Source organism: Actinia tenebrosa, unplaced genomic scaffold (assembly GCF_029948245.1).
Source record: "Actinia tenebrosa isolate PJP-AT-01 unplaced genomic scaffold, QUT_ActTen_1.0 PGA_scaffold4__44_contigs__length_22323623, whole genome shotgun sequence".
NCBI lineage: Eukaryota > Metazoa > Cnidaria > Anthozoa > Actiniaria > Actiniidae > Actinia > Actinia tenebrosa.
Window position 1 is genome coordinate 9,485,642 of NW_028292581.1, and position 20,631 is coordinate 9,506,272.

General features: G+C 37.8%; 1 protein-coding gene across 2 annotated transcripts; it reads right to left on the reverse strand.

The window, feature by feature from the left end:
- Window positions 1–273: 273 nt before the first annotated feature.
- Window positions 274–19,756, reverse strand: LOC116297057 (uncharacterized). Of its 2 annotated transcripts, none has more exons than XM_089037175.1 (30): window positions 19,533–19,756; window positions 19,165–19,271; window positions 18,460–18,582; window positions 17,533–17,594; window positions 17,250–17,363; window positions 16,687–16,741; window positions 16,243–16,305; window positions 16,086–16,153; window positions 15,652–15,823; window positions 15,128–15,267; window positions 13,806–13,849; window positions 13,280–13,470; window positions 12,891–13,027; window positions 12,004–12,044; window positions 11,318–11,603; window positions 10,772–10,934; window positions 9,986–10,120; window positions 9,476–9,489; window positions 9,144–9,188; window positions 7,863–7,895; window positions 7,558–7,594; window positions 6,001–6,089; window positions 5,679–5,755; window positions 4,907–5,003; window positions 4,674–4,749; window positions 3,953–4,030; window positions 2,614–2,692; window positions 1,512–1,595; window positions 1,031–1,098; window positions 274–614 (listed from the first exon to the last, which is right to left on the reverse strand). In XM_089037175.1, exons 1-30 carry the CDS (start codon window positions 19,600–19,602, stop codon window positions 435–437), a joined length of 2,928 nt encoding a protein of 975 aa, XP_088893301.1. In that variant the 5' UTR covers window positions 19,603–19,756; the 3' UTR covers window positions 274–434. The 2 variants fall into 2 exon arrangements, with proteins under 2 accessions (XP_088893301.1, XP_088893299.1); XM_089037173.1 differs by having other exon boundaries at window positions 13,806–13,852.
- Window positions 19,757–20,631: the final 875 nt, after the last annotated feature.

A 20,631-nucleotide genomic window follows, 5' to 3' on the forward strand; every position in this document is an offset into this window, starting at 1 on the left:
TAAATCAATTGGTTTTGAGGGTTAAAAAAGTAAAATTGCAATATGCATCTCATTAGGTATTTGTATGAATGTACAAATGTATACTACAACGTTTCTGCAATCGAGTGTATATATATATGATACACGTGTATATATATATATAAAATAGATTTTGGGTACAGGCTGTCTATAATAACCGAAATGGTTGACCGAGATAGACAGCCTCTATATGTTAATTTAAAAAGTATAAATTGGGTCATTATAACAAAGAGTCAAAAAAAGAAAGAAAAAAAATTGGCATGTATTCCTTTATTTACATCGTCCTCAATCGTGAAAATGGATGGATTGCACTATGGATGGATTGCGCTGTTTCATCGGGTTGTCGTGCTCTGATATTTGCATGTGTTGATATGGAGATCATGCTCTGGGGAGAGGGTTTAGGGGGAGGGACTGTGCTACCGAGTGCATGCCCGTCCAGGGTAACACTGCGGCGAGTTGATATCACACGCTGTTGGTGGAGGAGGAGCTGTCTGCGATGGGTGGGGCATTCCCAATGCGTAAGCATTCTCCGGCATTGCTGAAGGAGGTCCCGTGTATCTTTGACCCATGTCGAAAAGATTAAGAACAGAGACTTGCTGTGGAAGGAGTTAAGGAAAATTAACTAAATCAATCTGATGTGATGGACTTGGCGTTTTCATGCCTCAACAGATTCCATCAGATGCTTTCGGAAGGCTTAAAAAGGCGCAGATATTTTAAGCAACGGCAGCACCTTCACCCAAGTTGATTATCAGTCGTGTTTGGCATTCAGTCCACAACATCCCAGATTCCCCCTGCAAACCCAACTAACCAATGAGCCAAGCGAATGATTCAAAATGTTTATAAACAGCAGCATCTTCCACTAAGTTATTTTACGATGTCGAGTGGTACGCCCACAGATCTAACCCACCAACACCAGTAAGAGACCACTCACACGAAAGACCACTGTTCAACCAACTACGATAAAAATACGGCTGTTTTACATTTCAAATGCGCACTGCCTGACAAAGGATACGTTAGAAGCACCCACGTGAGGTAGCTTGAAAACCGAAGGAGGCTGAGTAAGTCGACCCTCAGATGACCCTGAAAAGTAATCGTGGCAAATTAGTTCCAGCTCACTTCACCTTGAAGCTCAAATCACTTAACAAGAGAGGGGTTCCCAGACCAGAAGCTGTGCCAGGACGTGATGTGATGATCAAATGTGCAGCGATTGCCCTGCCGAGTATAACCAAGCATCTCATTTGATTTGTGCACGCGCTAAGATCGGTCCAATAGATGATGTGTGCTGTGCCTTGACCGACAGAGTGCTGTGCAGTGCTATTACCAAGCAATCTGATAAATAGCAACAGTTTTCACGCGCGTTCGGCTAGCAAAGATTGGTTCAATGAATGTCAAGACTTTTCACAGATCCAGGTTTTTCTATTTGGGAAAACAATCACAGGACAAGTACTTTACAGGAAACGTTATATTGGATTCCGTAAGTATTGATAACTGACCTGGAGGATGGAAATATGAATGAGCTTTGGGTGTAAATACCAGCCCTGTTCTTGTCGGCATGAAGACAGCAGGAAGACACACTTCTGAAAATATTACAAAATATTCTATTCAAATTCTGTTCTATTCCCTACTCCTCCTCCTTCCTTTAAAGTACATTTAAGCCCTTATTGATGCCTTCGTGTTGGGAAAGCCCTTATAAAATAACATAAGAATAGCGTTCACTAGTCTTTTATATCTCTTTGCTGAGATATTCAATAAAGAAAGCATAAAATGATACCTAGTAAAAAGTCAAATCATCAAATGGAGGACATCTCTGCGAAAATTAGTACGGAATGGTTGAAACTTATATTGGTTATAGATCAGGGTAACTGAACATTTATTTCTTCTGCGATTCATGATATTTTTACTTGCTGTAATAACAATATACAGCTTATTGTATTGTGGATCCTCTTATTTGTATAGGAAATCGCACGATCTCGAGTACAATTCGGAATTTATAGGTACGAGTGATGTTTTGGAAGTTTTCAAAATTGGTTCAATTTGAGAAACTTTCAAAACATTACGAGTAACTATAAATTCCAAATTGTACGAGAGGATTTTTCGATTTTTCGTTTATGTACACTCAACAAAATTGACTTTAGAGAGTACAATTTGGGATTTATTTGTACTCCTATTGTCCAATCAGAATCGAGTAATTCTGTTGGGTGTATTATCAGACTTTAAAGACCCATTGCCACTTACCGTGATGCATCACAATTTGTTTACATTTTAAATCGTGTCACCACCGAAAAAACAATTCTAACCTTTTGAATAAACTCTAAAAGAATGTAAAAGAATAATTATTGTGCCTTAGTGCTATGTCGGAAAAGGATTTAATATGAAGTTATTATTCAATATATGAATCTTTGAATTTCATGGACCACGAAATTCATCTGTGACCGTGGTGCATCACGGTAAGTGGCAATGGGTCTTTAAATGAAAAGAGTATTCAAAAAATTGAGCCAAAAATTGAAATTTGGTTATGGTACGAGCTCTGAAATAGGAAAGCATTACGCCCAAGGTAAAGGGGTCTATTTATGTCAGCGCTTTTTCAGTAAATACCTTCTTGAGGAAGTTCCCCGTCTTCTGGAATACTCAGTCTGTTTTGAACAGCCATCTGCAACTCGTACTTCTGTTGAATCTACGAGAAACAAGTTGATGACAGAAATGAGTGCAAAATGGAATGAATAAAAAAAAGTGAAAGTATGAATGAACAAACGAGAAAGGGAAACGACTTGTTGGTTTTTAATCATTCCCAAGGGAGTGAAATTACTAAAGATATGGTGGCCATGTTTATGACATAACAAGAGACTAATGGGCAAGTCTTTTGTTAAAATCAACCAACATGGCGGCTATGACGTCACATGCACAATTAAAAATGGCATGGCAGCCATGTTGGTAGATATGACAAAAGAGACTAATGCATGGACAAGTCTTTTGTTAAAATCAACCAACATGGCGGCTATGACGTCACATGCACAATTAAAAATGGCATGGCGGCCATGTTGGTTGATATGACAAAAGAGACTAATGCATGGACAAGTCTTTTGTTAAAATCAATCAACATGGCGGCTATGACGTCACATGCACAATTAAAAATGGCATTGCGGCCATCTTGGTTGATATGACAAAATAGACTAATGCATGGACAAGTCTTTTGTTAAAATCAACCAACATGGCGGCTATGACGTCACATGCACAATTAAAAATGGCATTGCGGCCATCTTGGTTGATATGACAAAAGAGACTAATGCATGGACAAGTCTTTTGTTAAAATCAACCAACATGGCGGCTATGACGTCACATGCACAATTAAAAATGGCATGGCGGCCATGTTGGTTGATATGACAAAAGAGACTAATGCATGGACAAGTCTTTTGTTAAAATCAACCAACATGGCGGCTATGACGTCACATTCACAATTAAAAATGGCATGGCGGCCATGTTGGTTGATATGACAAAAGAGACTAATGCATGGACAAGTCTTTTGTTAAAATCAACCAACATGGCGGCTATGACGTCACATTCACAATTAAAAATGGCATGGCGGCCATGTTGGTTGATATGACAAAAGAGACTAATGCATGGACAAGTCTTTTGTTAAAATCAACCAACATGGCGGCTATGACGTCACATTCACAATTAAAAATGGCATGGCGGCCATGTTGGTTGATATGACAAAAGAGACTAATGGGCAAGTCGTTTGTTAATTCAACCAAGATGGCGTCTATGAAAACCAGCAATAGGATAGATGAGAAAAACCGACTACAAAAAGAAATGAATGACAAGAGAAAAATGAATTGGATGACGAAAAAGGAAGCAAATAAAAAAAAATAGAATTGTGAACATTATAAAAAAGCTTTGTGATAAATTAGAGGAAGATGATGAACAACAAACTTACCGATCTCTTCGTCTTCTCTTCCAGCTCTAGGCGGTATTTCTCGCTATTTTCATTGAACATATTCAAGCGTACCAAAAACTACAACACAGAGAAAAACTGGTCTGACCTTGGACACGTATTTTCATTATTTTGACATTAACCAGGCAGTTTTCAATATCATATCTAATCGATCCCAGTACATATAAATCCCAATATAAATCTGGGGTCTAACTAGAAACTTCCCAGTTAACTTAGCCCTCCGACTCTAATATAATGCTTATAATATATACGACTTATAATAAATTCAATAGACAATTCAAGTCAATTCCTGCTTTCCCATTTCTGACCACGTGTTATTCCCATGAGTATTAATTCTTTGCTCGCTCGCAAAGCATGAGCAGACATAATGTGATGCAGTTCAAATACAGAATACTATTCTCAAATGATTGACACTTTTGTCAACACTTGAATAACCATTAGTAGGAATGGACCAAATTCCATTTCAGATTACGCGTCATTATCTTAAGAATATGATTATTTGCTTGAAATGTATCCATATTCATGTGTCTTCTCATGTGCTACCATTAAACAAATAAATAATACTATAGGGAATGAAATGTAGTGGAAAACAGTGGGAGAACAGTGGATTAGCTAGATCAGGTCTATCACAACAGTAGCTAAAAATCAGTGATGGGCTTCCTGTGTCGGTTTTATGTGATCATTCCAATGATGATAGACTTACGTCTTGTGGTAGATCTTTGCCCCACAGAGGTAGGTTGGGGATTTTTCCTCGTGATTTCACTCGCGAAGACGACGCCCTGTAGCAAGAAAAAAAAAAAGGTTCAAATTAACACCTACTTATCTAGGGCAACTAGCCTCGTTTTCGTGTTGGTCACCGTTATCTCGCAGTCGGTATTTCTGACACGAATAGGTGTTATCATACAAGAAAGGCAAACAAACAAAGATAAATATTACCTAGCATCTGAAGGAGGTCTAGGTATACGCGGCTGGTCTGTTGCTGTTTGAGATCGTAACGGTGACGGTGTTCGCCAGTGCAACGGAGATGTGGCGGCTGTAATCGAACATAAAGGAACAAGAATGCTTTAAACATTAATATTCTGCCCTAGTGCAATCAGCTGATCTAAAATATTGACGTAAAAATGACGCTACTGCAAAACAGAGGACCACTGTGAAAAATAGAAACATGGCCGCCATTGCAATAAAAATATACAAGTCATTATTCACTATAATTATCAAGTGCTAAGTAGCAACATTATTATTATTAGTAGGGTTTCTTTCATTTGGTGGACTGAAAATTTATAATCTCAATAGGAAAAAATGATACCTCGGATTTTGCAAATTTTCAAGATTCTAATTGGCTAACTTTTTTTTCAGATCAGCTGGAAGTTAAGAGGAAAACTAGTAACACACTTGTTACAGTGCCGTGCCGTGCCGTTTACTGTGACTCTTCATAGTTACAAAACAATCTATACTCTAAGGCAAACGGTTTGTCTAGGATTTCCCATTTCCCATATCACCACCTTCTTCTCTGCTCCTTCAAACGCAAAAACTGTTACAGGAATTGGGAGGGGTAAAGGGGGAGGGGGTGGGGGGAAGGGGGAAAATCACGGGTACAACAGGATCGCCTAAATACGTGACGATGAACCCTATGGAGAGTCAATTCCGAAAAGATGGTCTGTTAGAAGATGAACAGAAATAAGCCTTATTTCATCAAATATCAATTTACCGTGTACAAATTCTCTCATTTCTTCCTCGTTTCCACTATACGCGTCGATTCCCTGTGCAAGCTCGTTAAGTCGTCTCCTGCAGATAAGATACAAAAATGCCATTTATATTGGCTTGCTCTCGTGTATTGTACGTAAAGTATGTGGCACGAAAGAAATAGGAGAAAATTGCATTGACAGACCCAACCCCGGCCCCTTTCCAGATGTCCAATAAAAACGTGAACTCACAGTCACAATGTTATTCAATAGAAAGATCTCTGATTGACTAATGTCTAAAAAAAGTTCGCACTGTGAAAAAGTCATTTTAAAAACAGTTGAACTTACTCGTATTCTTCGTGTAATGCTTGTACTTCTTCTACATGGGCATCTCGTAGTGATTGTACTTCCGTTTCGGTATAACGCATTGGTGAGACCTGCAATACAATCAGCCATTATTTTTTGTAGCATACATGTACACTGAGCTGCTACGCTACTAGCCTCTTTCCAGCTGAGAATACAAGGTTGAGAATGATATTGCAGATTATCTAGACTTCGGATTTGGCAAATAACACAGTCTCTGTCTTGATAATTTACGATATCAATTTACTTCACACGGCAAAAATATTATTCTTTGTGCATTGAGACAACACATTTGTTATGTTAGACTGGTTTTTAATAGCAACGCAAGCGGACGCAAGCATAAGCAAACAAAATCTTCCGTTCTCTTGTGCTTTCGTTTACACTTGCGTCGATCCTTTTTGTAGTGAGAATAAGGAGACATGGACACAATGGAGCGGAATGGTTTGGAATTTGGAAACTCCATAGAACAAAGCTTTTGTTTTGCCTTTGATGTTGAATCGTACCATCACGTGTTACTGACGGTGCACAATGGACCAAAGCAAGTATGGCTGAAAATGCTCATTTTCTTATTATTTTCATGTATGAACAATTTGAAAGTAAAAACTTTCATTCCATGATCAAAAATAAAGCGAATAAATATTTCCGCGCAGATACAGTTAAGTTACTATATGATAAATAAGAAAGCATTAACAAATAATACACATTTTAGAACGATTTTTAAGGGTAAAATTTTTTTATATTTCCTAATACTGTGAACAAATGGAGAAACGTCTCCTTCACTGTGCACTGTCAACGTCATATAACAATGGATAAAGACGAACAAAAACATAGAACAATAGGTTTCATAACCATTCCGCTCCATTAACTATGATGGAGAGAAAGGAAGGTTTGAGAACATGAGAACATGGTGAGAACAAACACTAGCTTGGAATTGCGTCGACTTGAGTCGGTTTGCGCTGCCATTCAGAACCAGGCTTTTTAAAGCCTGGTTGTGAATAAATAACCTCCGGGATAGAAAAAAAGTTCTTACGCTTTCGCTGATTGGCTGAAGGTTCGTTTTAAGAGTTGGTCAGTCCCCTTACTTTGAGCATCCCAGAGGGTGTTTCAGAGTACGATAAACGTGATGTATCCCAATAAAATGACTTTATGATCAGAAGCCCTTACGCACTTTAATAAGGATGCTTAAAAACCAACCACGCCCTATTTGTATTGTTTGATGTCGGATTTGAATGTCGATGGAAAACCTGTCCCGGGTTTTGAATTCAGCATTGGTACTAACAGGCGAGAGCGGGGCTGAATTGAAGACCCGGGACAGGTTTTCCATCGAAATTCAAACTCTCCATCAAACATTAGCAATAGGGCTTGGTTGTTTTTAAACCAGTTAAAACGCACTGTGCTCGGATTTGCATTGAAATTCAAGACCGAGCTCCTGCGGCCCTCGGTCTTGAAGTTACATGCAAACCCTTGCCCTAGCGTTTTAACCTTTATACACAATGTATGTTAAGGTCAGCAGTGTATTGTGACTGGGATTTGATAACTTACTCCTCTCATTTCTTCTTCCCGCTCTACTTCTTCGGCTCTAATAAAACAAAATTATTTTAGTAAATAAAACCAATGCCGAACTCATGGCTTTAAACACCAACCACTTACATGAGGAAGGGTTGGGAGCTAAAGCGTTTGTTTATGATGAAGATAGAATTAATAGAAAGGAATATATTATCCATGTCGTGGAAATAGTACTAAATGATACTTATTTATTTATCTCACGTTCTGAGGGTCATTTGTAGAAGGAACGCAAATAGAATTAGATAGATTTAGATTTACCAAGTGAAAAAGATTACACTTACTTTCGTCTTTCTTCTATCTCGTTTCTAACAAGCCTAAAATATGGTAAAAAGTAAATATTTCGAAGAGTCAGTGGTGTTAATAGGTAGAAAAATACACACCAAGGAACATGGAATAGTGGTGGGGAAAAAGAGAGAAGAGAAAAAAAAAATACAATGGGAAGCACGGTAGCTTGTGTGCGCTGCTAACGCGTTGCCTCTCACCAACGTCACCCGGGTTGGAGCCCCGCCTGGCTCGGTGTCGTACGTGAGTAGATTTGCTTGTTGGTTCTCTCTTGTGCTTCGAGGGTTTTCTTCAGGTTCTCCGGTATTCCTCCATGGACTAAAATCAACTTCTAAATTCTAATTCGATCTTTGACCGGGCTGTTGCCTAGCTTGCAGTTAATAATAGCTCTGTTGTGAATGTCCCACGCCAGGATACAGCAGTCAAAACTTAATATATATTTTTAGAATACAACACTCTCAAAACTATTCTAAAAAAAAAGCTAATAGGAAAGTACGAAAGAAAACATATTTTTTTCACAATGGAATTTGTGCCATTTCTTTGGTATTTTCCTCTAATGGGGACACGAGTGAAAAACGTCTGCGCATGCTCTGAATCTGTATGAAAAAACATATATAAATTTGGCTTTCAAACATGCCTGATAAATTGGACTTCACAAAATGCCAAAACTTAGTGTCCATGCTTGAAACGTAAGGCTTATTCTTTCATATTTATCTTGGTCTGACAAAAGTATACTCTCGAACTTTTTAGTACACTTGGAGGAAACAAACATTTAGTATTTTCTCACTCAAACTCTTCAAAATTCTTAGAAAACGTGCTAAATTGCACGCATGCGCAAACGTTTTTCTCTAGTGTCTCTAATGGTTCTTTTGCGTCTTGTGATGAACACCAATGAGTACGTTGGCCTGAAGCTGCAACCGTCGAATAATTCACAAGAAGAGGTATACGTAGACTTATCGCTAGGTGGAAAACTAGAGATGTTTTTGTATGACTGTAAAAAGGTCACGGTAAGAACACGGTCGTGACACAAGGCATACGTCAATTACATTGCTCAAGAATTTACTCTCCATCCAATCAAATACCCGGAATACGGCATAAACACGGTCACCTCGAGGACAAAAAAATTGGACAAAAAAATCCATTTAAAATTCTAGCAAACAACACGGTAAAGGCTTGCGACACTGAGCTTTTCACAGTCATACGAAAACTGCTCTATTTCGGACATACTTTTTTAAAATTTTTATGTCGGTCGGTCGCGTTTTTATGTTGGTCATACTTACTCCTCAAATGATGGAGTTTCAGTTTCTTTGGTCATCGTCTTTGGTCTAGGAAAAAATGTTTTACTAGCCTTAGTGGAGTACAAATAATTCCTTTTAGCTTGGGTTAAATGCTTTCCAATTTCAGACCACGTGCCATTCTCTTGAGAATAAGGCTTTGTTTGAGTATTATACATATAATGATGTGTCTTCATGAAAGAGAGGAATAATACTCAAGGGAATGAAACATCATCGGAAATGGAAAAAACATTACGCCAAGCTAAAAGTGTCTACTGTAATATAAGAAAAGCATTCAGATGCCGTGATGAATTGAATAAGTGAAAAAGCCGACTTACCTCTCAACTTTAGACTGAAAACAAATAAACAAAGATAATAAGTACTCCACGAAATAAGAAATGAAAAAAATATTGAACATTTTAATTTTGAAATATATAATTTTCGAAAAGCTCAGCAGTAAACAAAAGTCCAAGGAATTTCAGGTAAAGTACCCCTACCCCCATTCTCTCAAGATATACAGTTTGCGTCAAAATCGTAAGCAAGTAAACGTGTTGCGGATGCGCGGAGGGTTGACCGTTGTATGATGCTTGTATCAATGGAATGATAGGAGTTGCAGGGTTGTCGGAGACGGTGGGGCTAGGGGGCCATACCCCCCCCCCCCCCACCTTTTCTACACTAAACTAGTACGTCTCCTTGCACGTTTTATATCACTTATATATAATCGGAATTGTCCCCCCCCCCCCCCCCCTCCGTTAAAATAAGGCTTCGACGTCCCTGAGTTGGTCCTGATCCCTTGTTTCTGCATCAAAGGGCTAGATGGATGTTAGATGGATCACATATTGACTAACCATATAACACACCAATGGAATGTGCCCACAAGTACTACCAAACGGCATTTCTCTATCTGACATAGTAGATATCAAAGGGAACTCCTGGATTTGGTTTGAATAATCTGTGTGTGACCAACGCCCATCAAACTGGTCCTGTTGAAACAAAAGATCTACTGGTTACATACACAGAAACTCAACGATGCTTGAAACAAACTCTTTCAAATATCTCAACGACATCTCATGGCAAATAGTACTTCCTTGCGCTCTTAGCTGGGTTTAGAAGCCGAGTAAATGTAGTTGTTTCATTAAAGATACAGTTGGATCGATCCTAATGACTCAATAGCACGCACCACGGAATTAAACAACATCCCAAAAACGTGAGTTTGACATGGCTTCTCAGAGTGGTTTTCACTTGCAACAGAATCGGATTCCGAGTCGGAATCAGTACATGTTTGAAACGGTTAGTGAAAACCACTCGTTATAACCGTAAACAAGCCAAGTAAAACAAAACCATTTGATCCTTCTGATTTTGGCGCACTTCGAACTGCGATTCCGAAACCTCATTCTGTTTTTCACTTCGTAATATGCTGCTTATGAATCCAATTCCGTCACAAGTGAAAACCAGGCTTCAGAGGCCACCGATACGGAAACATTACTGTTCCCAGCATGGCCAAATTTGCACTGACTATGCATAGCGAAAACCAGGCTTCAGAGGCCACGGATACGGCAACATTACTGTTCCCAGCATGGTCAAATTTGCACTGACTATGCATAAGGTGCGTAAACAAAAAGTTGCGTAGTTACCACAATCTTGAGATCTTTATAACTAATTGCAGCCATGGCAACCATAGGTTGTTCTGGTGCAGGGTGAACTGCAACCTTAAATTGTTGTTGATCGAAGTCGATTCTTTTCTCGCCAGGAGAGTATCCGTTGTCATCCGGGAGCTTGAATAACAACTCTTCAAACCTGGATATTAACAATATAAAACTATTTTAGTTAAGGAAAGATAAAGCTACAAACTATACTATGGAGTTTTTACGCGACAATCAGATTTTTCGCCTCGACACTCTAAACCACACCACACCACATCTCACCACGCCACGCCACACCACAAAACATCATGCACGACATACAACACTTCAACACTTTAAACCACGCCACTCTATCACCCCATGCACGACATATACCACGACACAACACTTTAATTCCTACCCTACCCTATCCTACCATATGATCATACCACGACCATAGTGTACCATACCATACCATACCTTACCCTACCCAACCCTATACCAAACCTCGCCCTATCAGATCAACCACAACTCACAACATACTATGAATTCCCATACCTAGAATGATCTTCCTCTGGTGGCGTACTGTCTACAACCTCAGGAGTCTGCTTATGTATATCACTTTGACTACGTGAACCAGGAGTCTTACTACCACTAGCAGCCCGACTAGTTACACCACCTTTAGCATCCTTCGCCTTAACATCAACTTTCTTTCCTCCTGTTTTAGGAGTATCTGGATTTTCAACCGGTGTATCAGGAGGAGATGGTGGTGGTGGAGGGGGTTTATATGTGCCTGTTTTAAGAGCCACACCCATAAACACCACACTACAACAAGGAGCTTCAGCTGAAAGGCAAGCAAAATGTATGCGTTACCTGGAAACATAAAACGGCTTTTTTCCTGCGCCATCTTAAAAGTTAACCATACCTTTGTATCAAAGCGAGACAAACGGTAACCTTGCAATGATAGAGTCGTGAATAATTGTCCAAGGTGTTAAAAAAGGTCTCTATCATTGCAAGATCACGGTTCGTCTTGCTTCGATGCAAAGGCACGGCTACCTTTCAAAATGACGCGGGAAACTGTGAAGGGGACTATTGAGAAACTAGACCTCCGCAGTTGGGAAGCACCGTCTACACTACTTTTTTTTCTGTTAAAAACAATTTCTAGTTGATGTCTCATTTCACTACATGTTCAAAGGATCAATGTGTGTAATCAAAGATACGATGGCTAAAACAATGATACTCACCTTTCTTACAGACGGGCCTAAAAACGCGAACATGAAGATACCTGGACGGTTGCAAATAATGGATCAGTACAATTCCTAAATCATTTTATAAAATAACTGTTATAAATGTTGCGTTCTTATTGGTTGGGAGCACGTGCTTTATGAGAGCACACAGTACGCGCGCGAACTTTCAGTTGCGTCATTCCTATCCAAAAAAAAAAAAACGGTTTTTGTAATTCATATTTGACAAAAGGAAAAAAACCCTGCTTGCTTTGCTGTGAGGAGTCATAAAGCACTTTGGGATTGTCAGAACACTCTAGAAGTGTCGAGAAGCACGACGCGTAGTAACACTTCTCTCGTGTTCTGCCAAACCCTATATAGATAGATAGATAGATAGATAGATAGATAGATAGATAGATAGATAGATAGATAGATAGATAGATAGATAGATAGATAGATAGATAGATAGATAGATAGATAGATAGATAGATAGATAGATAGATAGATAGATAGATAGATAGATAGATAAAACTTTATTTTACCACGGTGTAATCATTAGGATTTACAAAATGTTTAAAATAATCAACTAATCTATACTAAGTTTAATCTAATCTAATAAAATAAAATAAAAAACCTGCTTTCCATGAATGCCGTGCTTTACTATACATAATAGGTTCCCAATAGTCTATGAAATTCTTTGAGAGACTACTTTATGCTTTATAACTGCACACAGCAGGTGTGCGCGTTTCCTATTTCTTCAGTAATGATGATAATGAAGTTGATAATGCATGCGCAAAAAGGGTTGTAAGTAGCAATCAGGAGAAGGGTCAAAACAATTGACTACTCTTGAAATTTATAGGGTTAGCATGTATTATCTGAAGTCATATAAGGAAAAGCTCCACACATACTTTTCAGAATCAGGTTCATGTGTCCAACAGTCTTTGTCTTCTGTCTTTGGAGGTTCTGGTTTTGGAGGCACAACTACTTTCTGTTCCTTTTCATCTTCTTCGTCATCAGATGAATCAAAAAATTTAACCCCACGGGACTGATGTATACAAAATACAAGAAAAAAAATACTTAGTACCTAGTGTGTCTTGTATTTGTATGAATACATTATACAACTGCTTGCTTCGTAGGCTCTCCAGAGTCACTAAGGCTGTTTCCACATATAGTGCTTCGAATGAACTCACAACGTTAGTTTCATCAACATAAAAAATTGCTTTCCATGGAAACCATACATCAAAATATGTATAAAATCGGAGTTATCTAATAACATAAAACTATTTTCATTGAGTACCTTTGGTTTGGGTCTCAACTTTGGTTTTTCTTCAGCAAATTGAATGTTTGACCCTGTGGTCTTTTTGGTTGTTTGTCTTGCAGGCTTGAATGTGAACAGGCCAGATTTACCGGACATCTTTTCATCACCATCACTGTCATCATCTTCAGATGGTGGATTGAAACTAAAACTTATTTTAGGAAGTTCTTTTTCTGTTGAGGGCAAGTTAAAAAATTGTAAGGCAAGGGAGTTACAAGCTTAATTATCCATTTTTATAGTTTGCATTAAGTGATCATATTTCTATGAGAATGCACATGCAACTTCAGACATTTTTCGTTTTTTGTTTTTGTTTTGTTTCTTGTTTTTCATTTTTGCAACATATATCTGAGTAATTATTATGCCCACACAAAAATAATTTGCATAAAATATTCCTTAAAAAATCTGTAATTTATCTATGTCATGCTTTGTGTAACCTTATATACCTCTGTGGAGAAGTTGTTAAGGTGGAATAAGAAAAGCTATATCTTAATAGAGAAATGTGACCTGCCTTTCTTAGGAGGAAGATTGAAATGAGGAGACAACATTGGCCCTCTTCTGTGAAAATGAAACATAAGTTAGAGAAAGTTTCTTTGAACAAAGTCAATAAATCAGTGGAACAAAATCATGGACAGGGGAAAAAGGATGGTTAGAAGAATTGATTGACAAGGATGGATGGATGGAAAGTGGATGGATGGATGGAAAGTGGGCGGATGAACCAGGGTAGATTGATGGATGAATGGATGAATGGACAGTGACTGGAACAGATGGATGGAAAGAAGGATGAAGGAATGGATGCATGTATGGATGGAAGCACATATGGATGGATGCATATGTGGATGGATGCACGTATGGATGAATGGAAGAATGGACAGTGACAGAAGGATGGATAGAAGGATGAAGGATGGATGCATATGTGGATGGATGCACATATGGATGAATGGATGAATGGACAGTGACAGAAGGATGGATAGAAGGATGAAGGATGGATGCATATGTGAATGGATGCACATATGGATGAATGGATGAATGGACAGTGTCAGGTGGATGGATAGAAGGATGAAGGATGGATGCATATGTGGATGGATGCACGTATGGATGAATGGATGAATGGACAGTGACAGGTGGATGGTTAGAGGGATGAAGGATGGATGCATGTGTGGATGGAAGCACATATGGATGAATGGATGAATGGACAGTGACAAAAGGATGGATAGAAGGGTGAAGGATGGATGCATGTGTGGATGGAAGCACATATGGATGAATGGATGAATGGACAGTGACAGAAGGATGGATAGAAGGATGAAGGATGGATGCATATGTGAATGGATGCACATATGGATGAATGGATGAATGGACAGTGTCAGGTGGATGGATAGAAGGATGAAGGATGGATGCATATGTGGATGGATGCATATGTGGATGGATGCACGTATGGATGAATGGATGAATGGACAGTGACAGGTGGATGGTTAGAGGGATGAAGGATGGATGCATGTGTGGATGGAAGCACATATGGATGAATGGATGAATGGACAGTGTCAGGTGGATGGATAGAAGGGTGAAGGATGGATGCATGTGTGGATGGAAGCACATATGGATGAATGGATAAATGGATGCATGGATGAATGAAAGAATAATTTAATGAATCTAGAAGGACTGATCGTTTGTTTGTTTGATTGATTGATCAAATGATTGATTGATTGATGGGTGGGTGCATGCATGGAGGAAGTAATGAATGGATCAAAGGATAGATGGAAAGGGACAAACGGATGGAGGGATGGATAGATAAATGAAACAGTGATTGGAATAACCACTATATAAACACTTTACCTTTCTGCACTTTTCTTTCTTGTTCCATCATCTTCATCAAAATCTTTAATACTTGACAGTTCAAGATCACTGAAATCTTCATCCTCAGAAGAATCTTCATTCTTGACTTCAATTTTTTTCTTTGGAGTTTCTAACAGAGGCTACAAAACAACAACATTGGCATCTTCTACTCACACTGAAGCTTTTGAGAAAATTCCTTTATGTCAAGATTTTTCAGGGTTCCTCCTCCTAGTCTAGAAATTCAATATCTAATTATAAAATCAGTGAAAGGAGTGTTTTTGCACTAATTTTTACCCTTGTTAAGCAGCAGTCCTCTTTTTAGTGGCCAGTTGTCAAAATCCCAAGCTGGGGGTTTTTACACTAGTTTATCATTCTACTAAGCACCCAACCTTATTTAGCAGCTGCTTACAACAGGAAAACTACCTTTAGGATGCATTTGACTGCTTAAAAGAAATGGAACTCCCTGAGGATGCATGCAGCTCATTAATAAATATGGAAATTGCACTGTAATTTCATAGACTTACAGCTGTAACACTCTTCTTGGCATCTTCCAATGTAACAGTTTCCTTCATGATACGTTTAGCTGTTGTTTCTTTATTCATGGTCTTTCTTCTTATTACCTCCAGCTGCCTAGTATTTTTGGTTTTGTCTTTCTCTGTCTCCTCATCAGTACTTGTAACAGCTTCATATACCTCACTGAAGACATGTTCATTTACAGATAAATAAGTGATAAATCTGATAATCAATCAAGGAGGGAATGCAGGTGGTCTGATAGGCACAGAGAGCCCAAGCTCCAATTCCAACTTTCTTCATCATATTAGTAACTCGCCTAAAAATGTTGAGTGCTCATGACTTTCTGGGAAATATTTAGAGGTAACACGCTGTTCCTTGCCTCTGCGACCTCTCCCCTGGTTCCACCAATACAGTCTCACCTTATTCATTATACACTTTTACTTACCCTGTTTTGATTTTCTTTTTAAAGGAATCTATAAGAAATTTCCATCTGTAACCATGAGCATTAGAAGTCTGCAGAGAAAAAAAGCAAGATATTAAAGACTTCAATGTCCAGCAAATAAACTCCATTTATTTAATGTATAATTATTAGAAAAGCTTACCATTATCCTCGTAAATAGTTTTTCCCAGTTGAGTACCCTTCTTTCTTGAGCCATTCTCTCTGACTATTGTAACAATGATTTATATATAAATTTATTATGAAAGTGAAGATCATGGTTGACATCTTTTTACCAATAATGGTTTTTTGTACTTAATTCTCTTTTTTTTTACTTAACAGGGTGGGGGAAGGGAACATTTTATTGTAAGCGCACAACTTTGTGGATAGGGTACTTTTTTATTGTGTTTAATTTTCAAAGTAAACTTTCTTTGACATATTTCACATACATATGCTTTTGGCATAGGGGGAGGGGGGGCCAGGGGGGGGGGGCCCGGAGGGAGGGCTGGGGAGGGAGGGATGGTGATGGTAGCCAAACCAAATCCACCCATGCCAAAGTGGATAAGCATGTTTCTTGATTAAGATACTTGAGAAACCATGATTTACTTACCTGTATTCCAACAATTACAAGCTTCTGAAGAGCAACATTAAGCTGTCTTTGTTTGCTGCAGAAACCAATCAAATTTTTAAATCAATTACATAAAAGTAAAATAAATGGATTTAGGGAAATGCTTAATTTAGAAAATAAGTTTACCGAGACATGAGTGGGCCACTCACTCTAACCCAAAGTTACTGCATGGTGACAAACCAAACCAAGTCAACCACTTAGTCTTTTTTTAGCATCCAAAACATCCATAGAGTAGATATAACTCTTTTATATAGTGTTTGCTTCTTATTGACTTGTGGTATTCAACACACCCACACAGTCCCAACTCAAGTAACCACTAGCCATTCTTATTCACTTGTTGTATTCAACACACCAACACAGTCTCAACTAGTAACCACTAGTCATTCTTATTCACTTGTTGTATTCAACACACCTACACAGTCCAAGTAACCACTATCCATTATCAATAAGTCAACCGACACTAAAGATGTCTACAAGCAAACTTATTGTAAATGAAATAAACAGTTATCTTCAATCATTGAGTTAAGAACATTCAAGACACTTACTTTTCATAATCTTCATGTAGTTTTTTCAAAGCAGCACTCTTGGCTTCCCAGGGAGCAGAGTATAGTTTCACTAGCCTAACAAGTTCATTTACTGGTACTGCTAAATCAGATGCCCTGAAATAAACAATACCAATAATATAAATTAATGTTATTAAATTTGGTACATATTTTTATAGGAATTACAGCCATATAAAGTTTACAAAATGGTGGGATAAAAACCATCCAGTGAATGCAGAGACATGATAAGAAAATAGCTGTTTCTTGAATGATAAAAGAGTCTTACCCCCTAAATAAATTTGACGTTACTAAAGTGAACTTGACTAATAAGCTAGGAGGTAGAGCATGCTGCAATAAAAGATAATTATGAACAATAATTAGCCTTGTACATATTACCTAAAGCTTAAACAATAACTCAACTATTATCTTTATAGTTAATTTGTACCATGGCTAGCATCACATAAATTACATCTGTAACTGGATGTTGAGTCATGATTGGAAACCATTATAGCATGCTGTTAAACAAATTGCCAGAGAGGCAAATTAAGGTGTGATTGCACAGAGTAATTTTCTCTGCACTTGTTTGGTAACAGTGTTATGACACAAGTTATGTGAGGGTTTTTATGTTGCAGCAAAGACACATCCATTTGCCAAAAGTAGAAACAATTTTTACTTTTTGCAACAATTACTGCTACTTGTCTCACGACATTTTCCCCCTCATAGGTTCCATATAGATTACACGCTGTAATACTCCATGCAACTTGTGTCCAATGCAATTGCAAGACAAGTTGAAGAGAAAATTGCTCTTCGTAATCACACCTTTAACAATGCCCTTTTGGTCCATAAGTTAAATAGCGTTATCTGCATTTACAATGATAGGAGTCATCAGACTAATACTAGAAACCAGTTTTAAAACCGTTTATTTTTTAGGTACTGTATGCACCTAATGCATGTGAACAAATGTAATTTGATGTCACAGCTGGCAAAATCATGTGGAGGATTTTGACAGCGTTGCTAAGTTAACGTTAATCCACGTATTTATGAAAAATTTACTGTAACATCCCACATCGGCAGATTCTATTTCAACCCCTCAATAAGTACCAAAGAAAAAGAGACTCTGCTAGTATACAGTAGTATCAGGCTAATGACCCATGAATGGACAGATAAAAGTATGACTTGGTCATTTTATTAAATAGTTATATCAACTGTTTACCTTAATAAGCTCATCTTTTAATGCCAGTAGCTCTATCATAGAGACTTGAAACAGAGCTAATGAATTCTGAACACCTGCACACAGTGTTTTAAACTTTTCTTCTTCTTCTGAAACTTGACTTTTCTATCATTAAAAAAAGTTATAATCACTATCAAGAGTAAATTCATTCACTTTTGATTGCCAAGAGACCAGTATGGCTGTATAATGTAGTAGGATTGGCATGTAGAATAATGATATTTCAGAACATACAATCCAGACACAAATGCTATAGTTACAGCCTGGCTTAAAATTTGCCATATCATTTCGCTATAGGAATGGCTATAACATAAGACTGAATTGGCTTTGCAGAGGGAGGAAAACTGAAGAACTCAGAGAACAACCCTGATGAACCAAGGAAGACACCTAACAAACTCTACCCAAATGCAATACTGAGTCTTTGAATTAAACCCATGCAAACCCACAGAGGTTAGAGGTGGCTGTACTACCACTATCAGCTATCAGGGGCAAATCCAGGAATTCTTAGTAGGATGTCACAATTATAAAGGAATATTATGCATCACTTTAAAAAAGCATAAGTCTAGTACCGTAATATATTACTTCGCTAGGGAAGTCTGGATCTCACTTATCTCTTTGATTAAACAAATATAATTATTTGTTTCATCTACAAAATTAAAATGGTCATTTAACAGTTTTTTAAACATTTACTTCAGCTGCGGAACTCTCAGCAGTAGGATCAGCTCTTTGCATTTCATGAGATTGTCCATATTCTGGCACACTTTCAAGGGATTGAGCCACCTTTTTCAATATACCACCTGTGAAAATTATTAAAAGTGATAAATCACATTTGACCCAGAATATAACAATAAAATCTATCTCATAATTATCCATCGACATATATAAAAAAAATTATAATCTCCAATTTTTCAACTTCTAAATTCTAGACTACTAGTTTATTAACTAGAAACAAAATAACAGGGGGAGATAATAGAAAACTAAAGATAGAAAAGACCTGAGTTTTATTCTAGCTTTATAAAGTTTTTGAAAGTTTAATGATCATATTGTTATTGTTTTACCTGAGGTTCGTTTTGATTGTCCTGTACTTGGTTTTGTTAAACCACCTTGAGGCTTTGACTTTTCCACCATTTTAAGCCAGTAAATTCGTTAAAAGAATTGACGACAATGATATCTTTTTCTCAAAAAATAAAGGAATTTCCTTTTTTGTGTCCTAAGATTGAAAGAAAGTAATAAAACTTACACTACAGTACTAATGAACTGATATACTCTATTATTAATGGACGCCATATTGTTCTTTTGCTGAATATCGTCATGGTAACGTGACCTGTGACTCAAGCATGTGACGTCAAAATAAAACAGGTAGCCCATGTTTCACCATTCAAGTTCCCGTGCCGGTAGCCCAGTCCTGTCTCCGCACACATTTTATTCACACCCCTATTTCAATAAACGTTGTCATCGCCCAAGGCGATAGGCAATAGGTCATTTCGATATGGAAATGGTTTCGTTGAATACAAAGAACATTGATTCAGTCTCAACACTATTTTCCACGTTCTTGACGAGAATAAGAAGCAGAAACACAAGCTATTCCAGCTACTCTCATGTATTTGAATAAACGTTTTTTGAAATAGGCGTATACTTAAAAACGACTTTTCCTGCTCAGATAGTTTTTTATGAGAGCTAGCATTCTTTATTTATGCTATTGTTTTACACTAGTACACAATTTATGATTTTTTATTTTTAAATGTCCTTGAAGAGGAGGAAAGTTAGTGGAAGTCTGTCGCGATCGACGCAGCAGGAGTTAATTGATAAAGAGGGATATAATTAGCACTAATAATGCATCATTAATGAGGGAGTATTACTTCTTATCTGTTCTCGTCCCACATTCATAAAGGGGGGATTTCATAGAGATTAAGCATGGCTCTGGAAACAATGGATCACTGACCAGGTGATCCAAACATCTTTGCACCACGGAAAGAAGGAAACCGTACGGTGTGTCTAGCGAGTCTCATTGCACTCATTAGCAATATTTTAGCCTATTTTCGTTAATTATTATGAGTGCGTGCTATTACCAGGTAGTTTTCAGTATAGGTATCTGAGATTTTTAGCAATGCCAGAAACTTTAGAACTTACAAACTTGGAGGCAAAAGTGCAAAACTC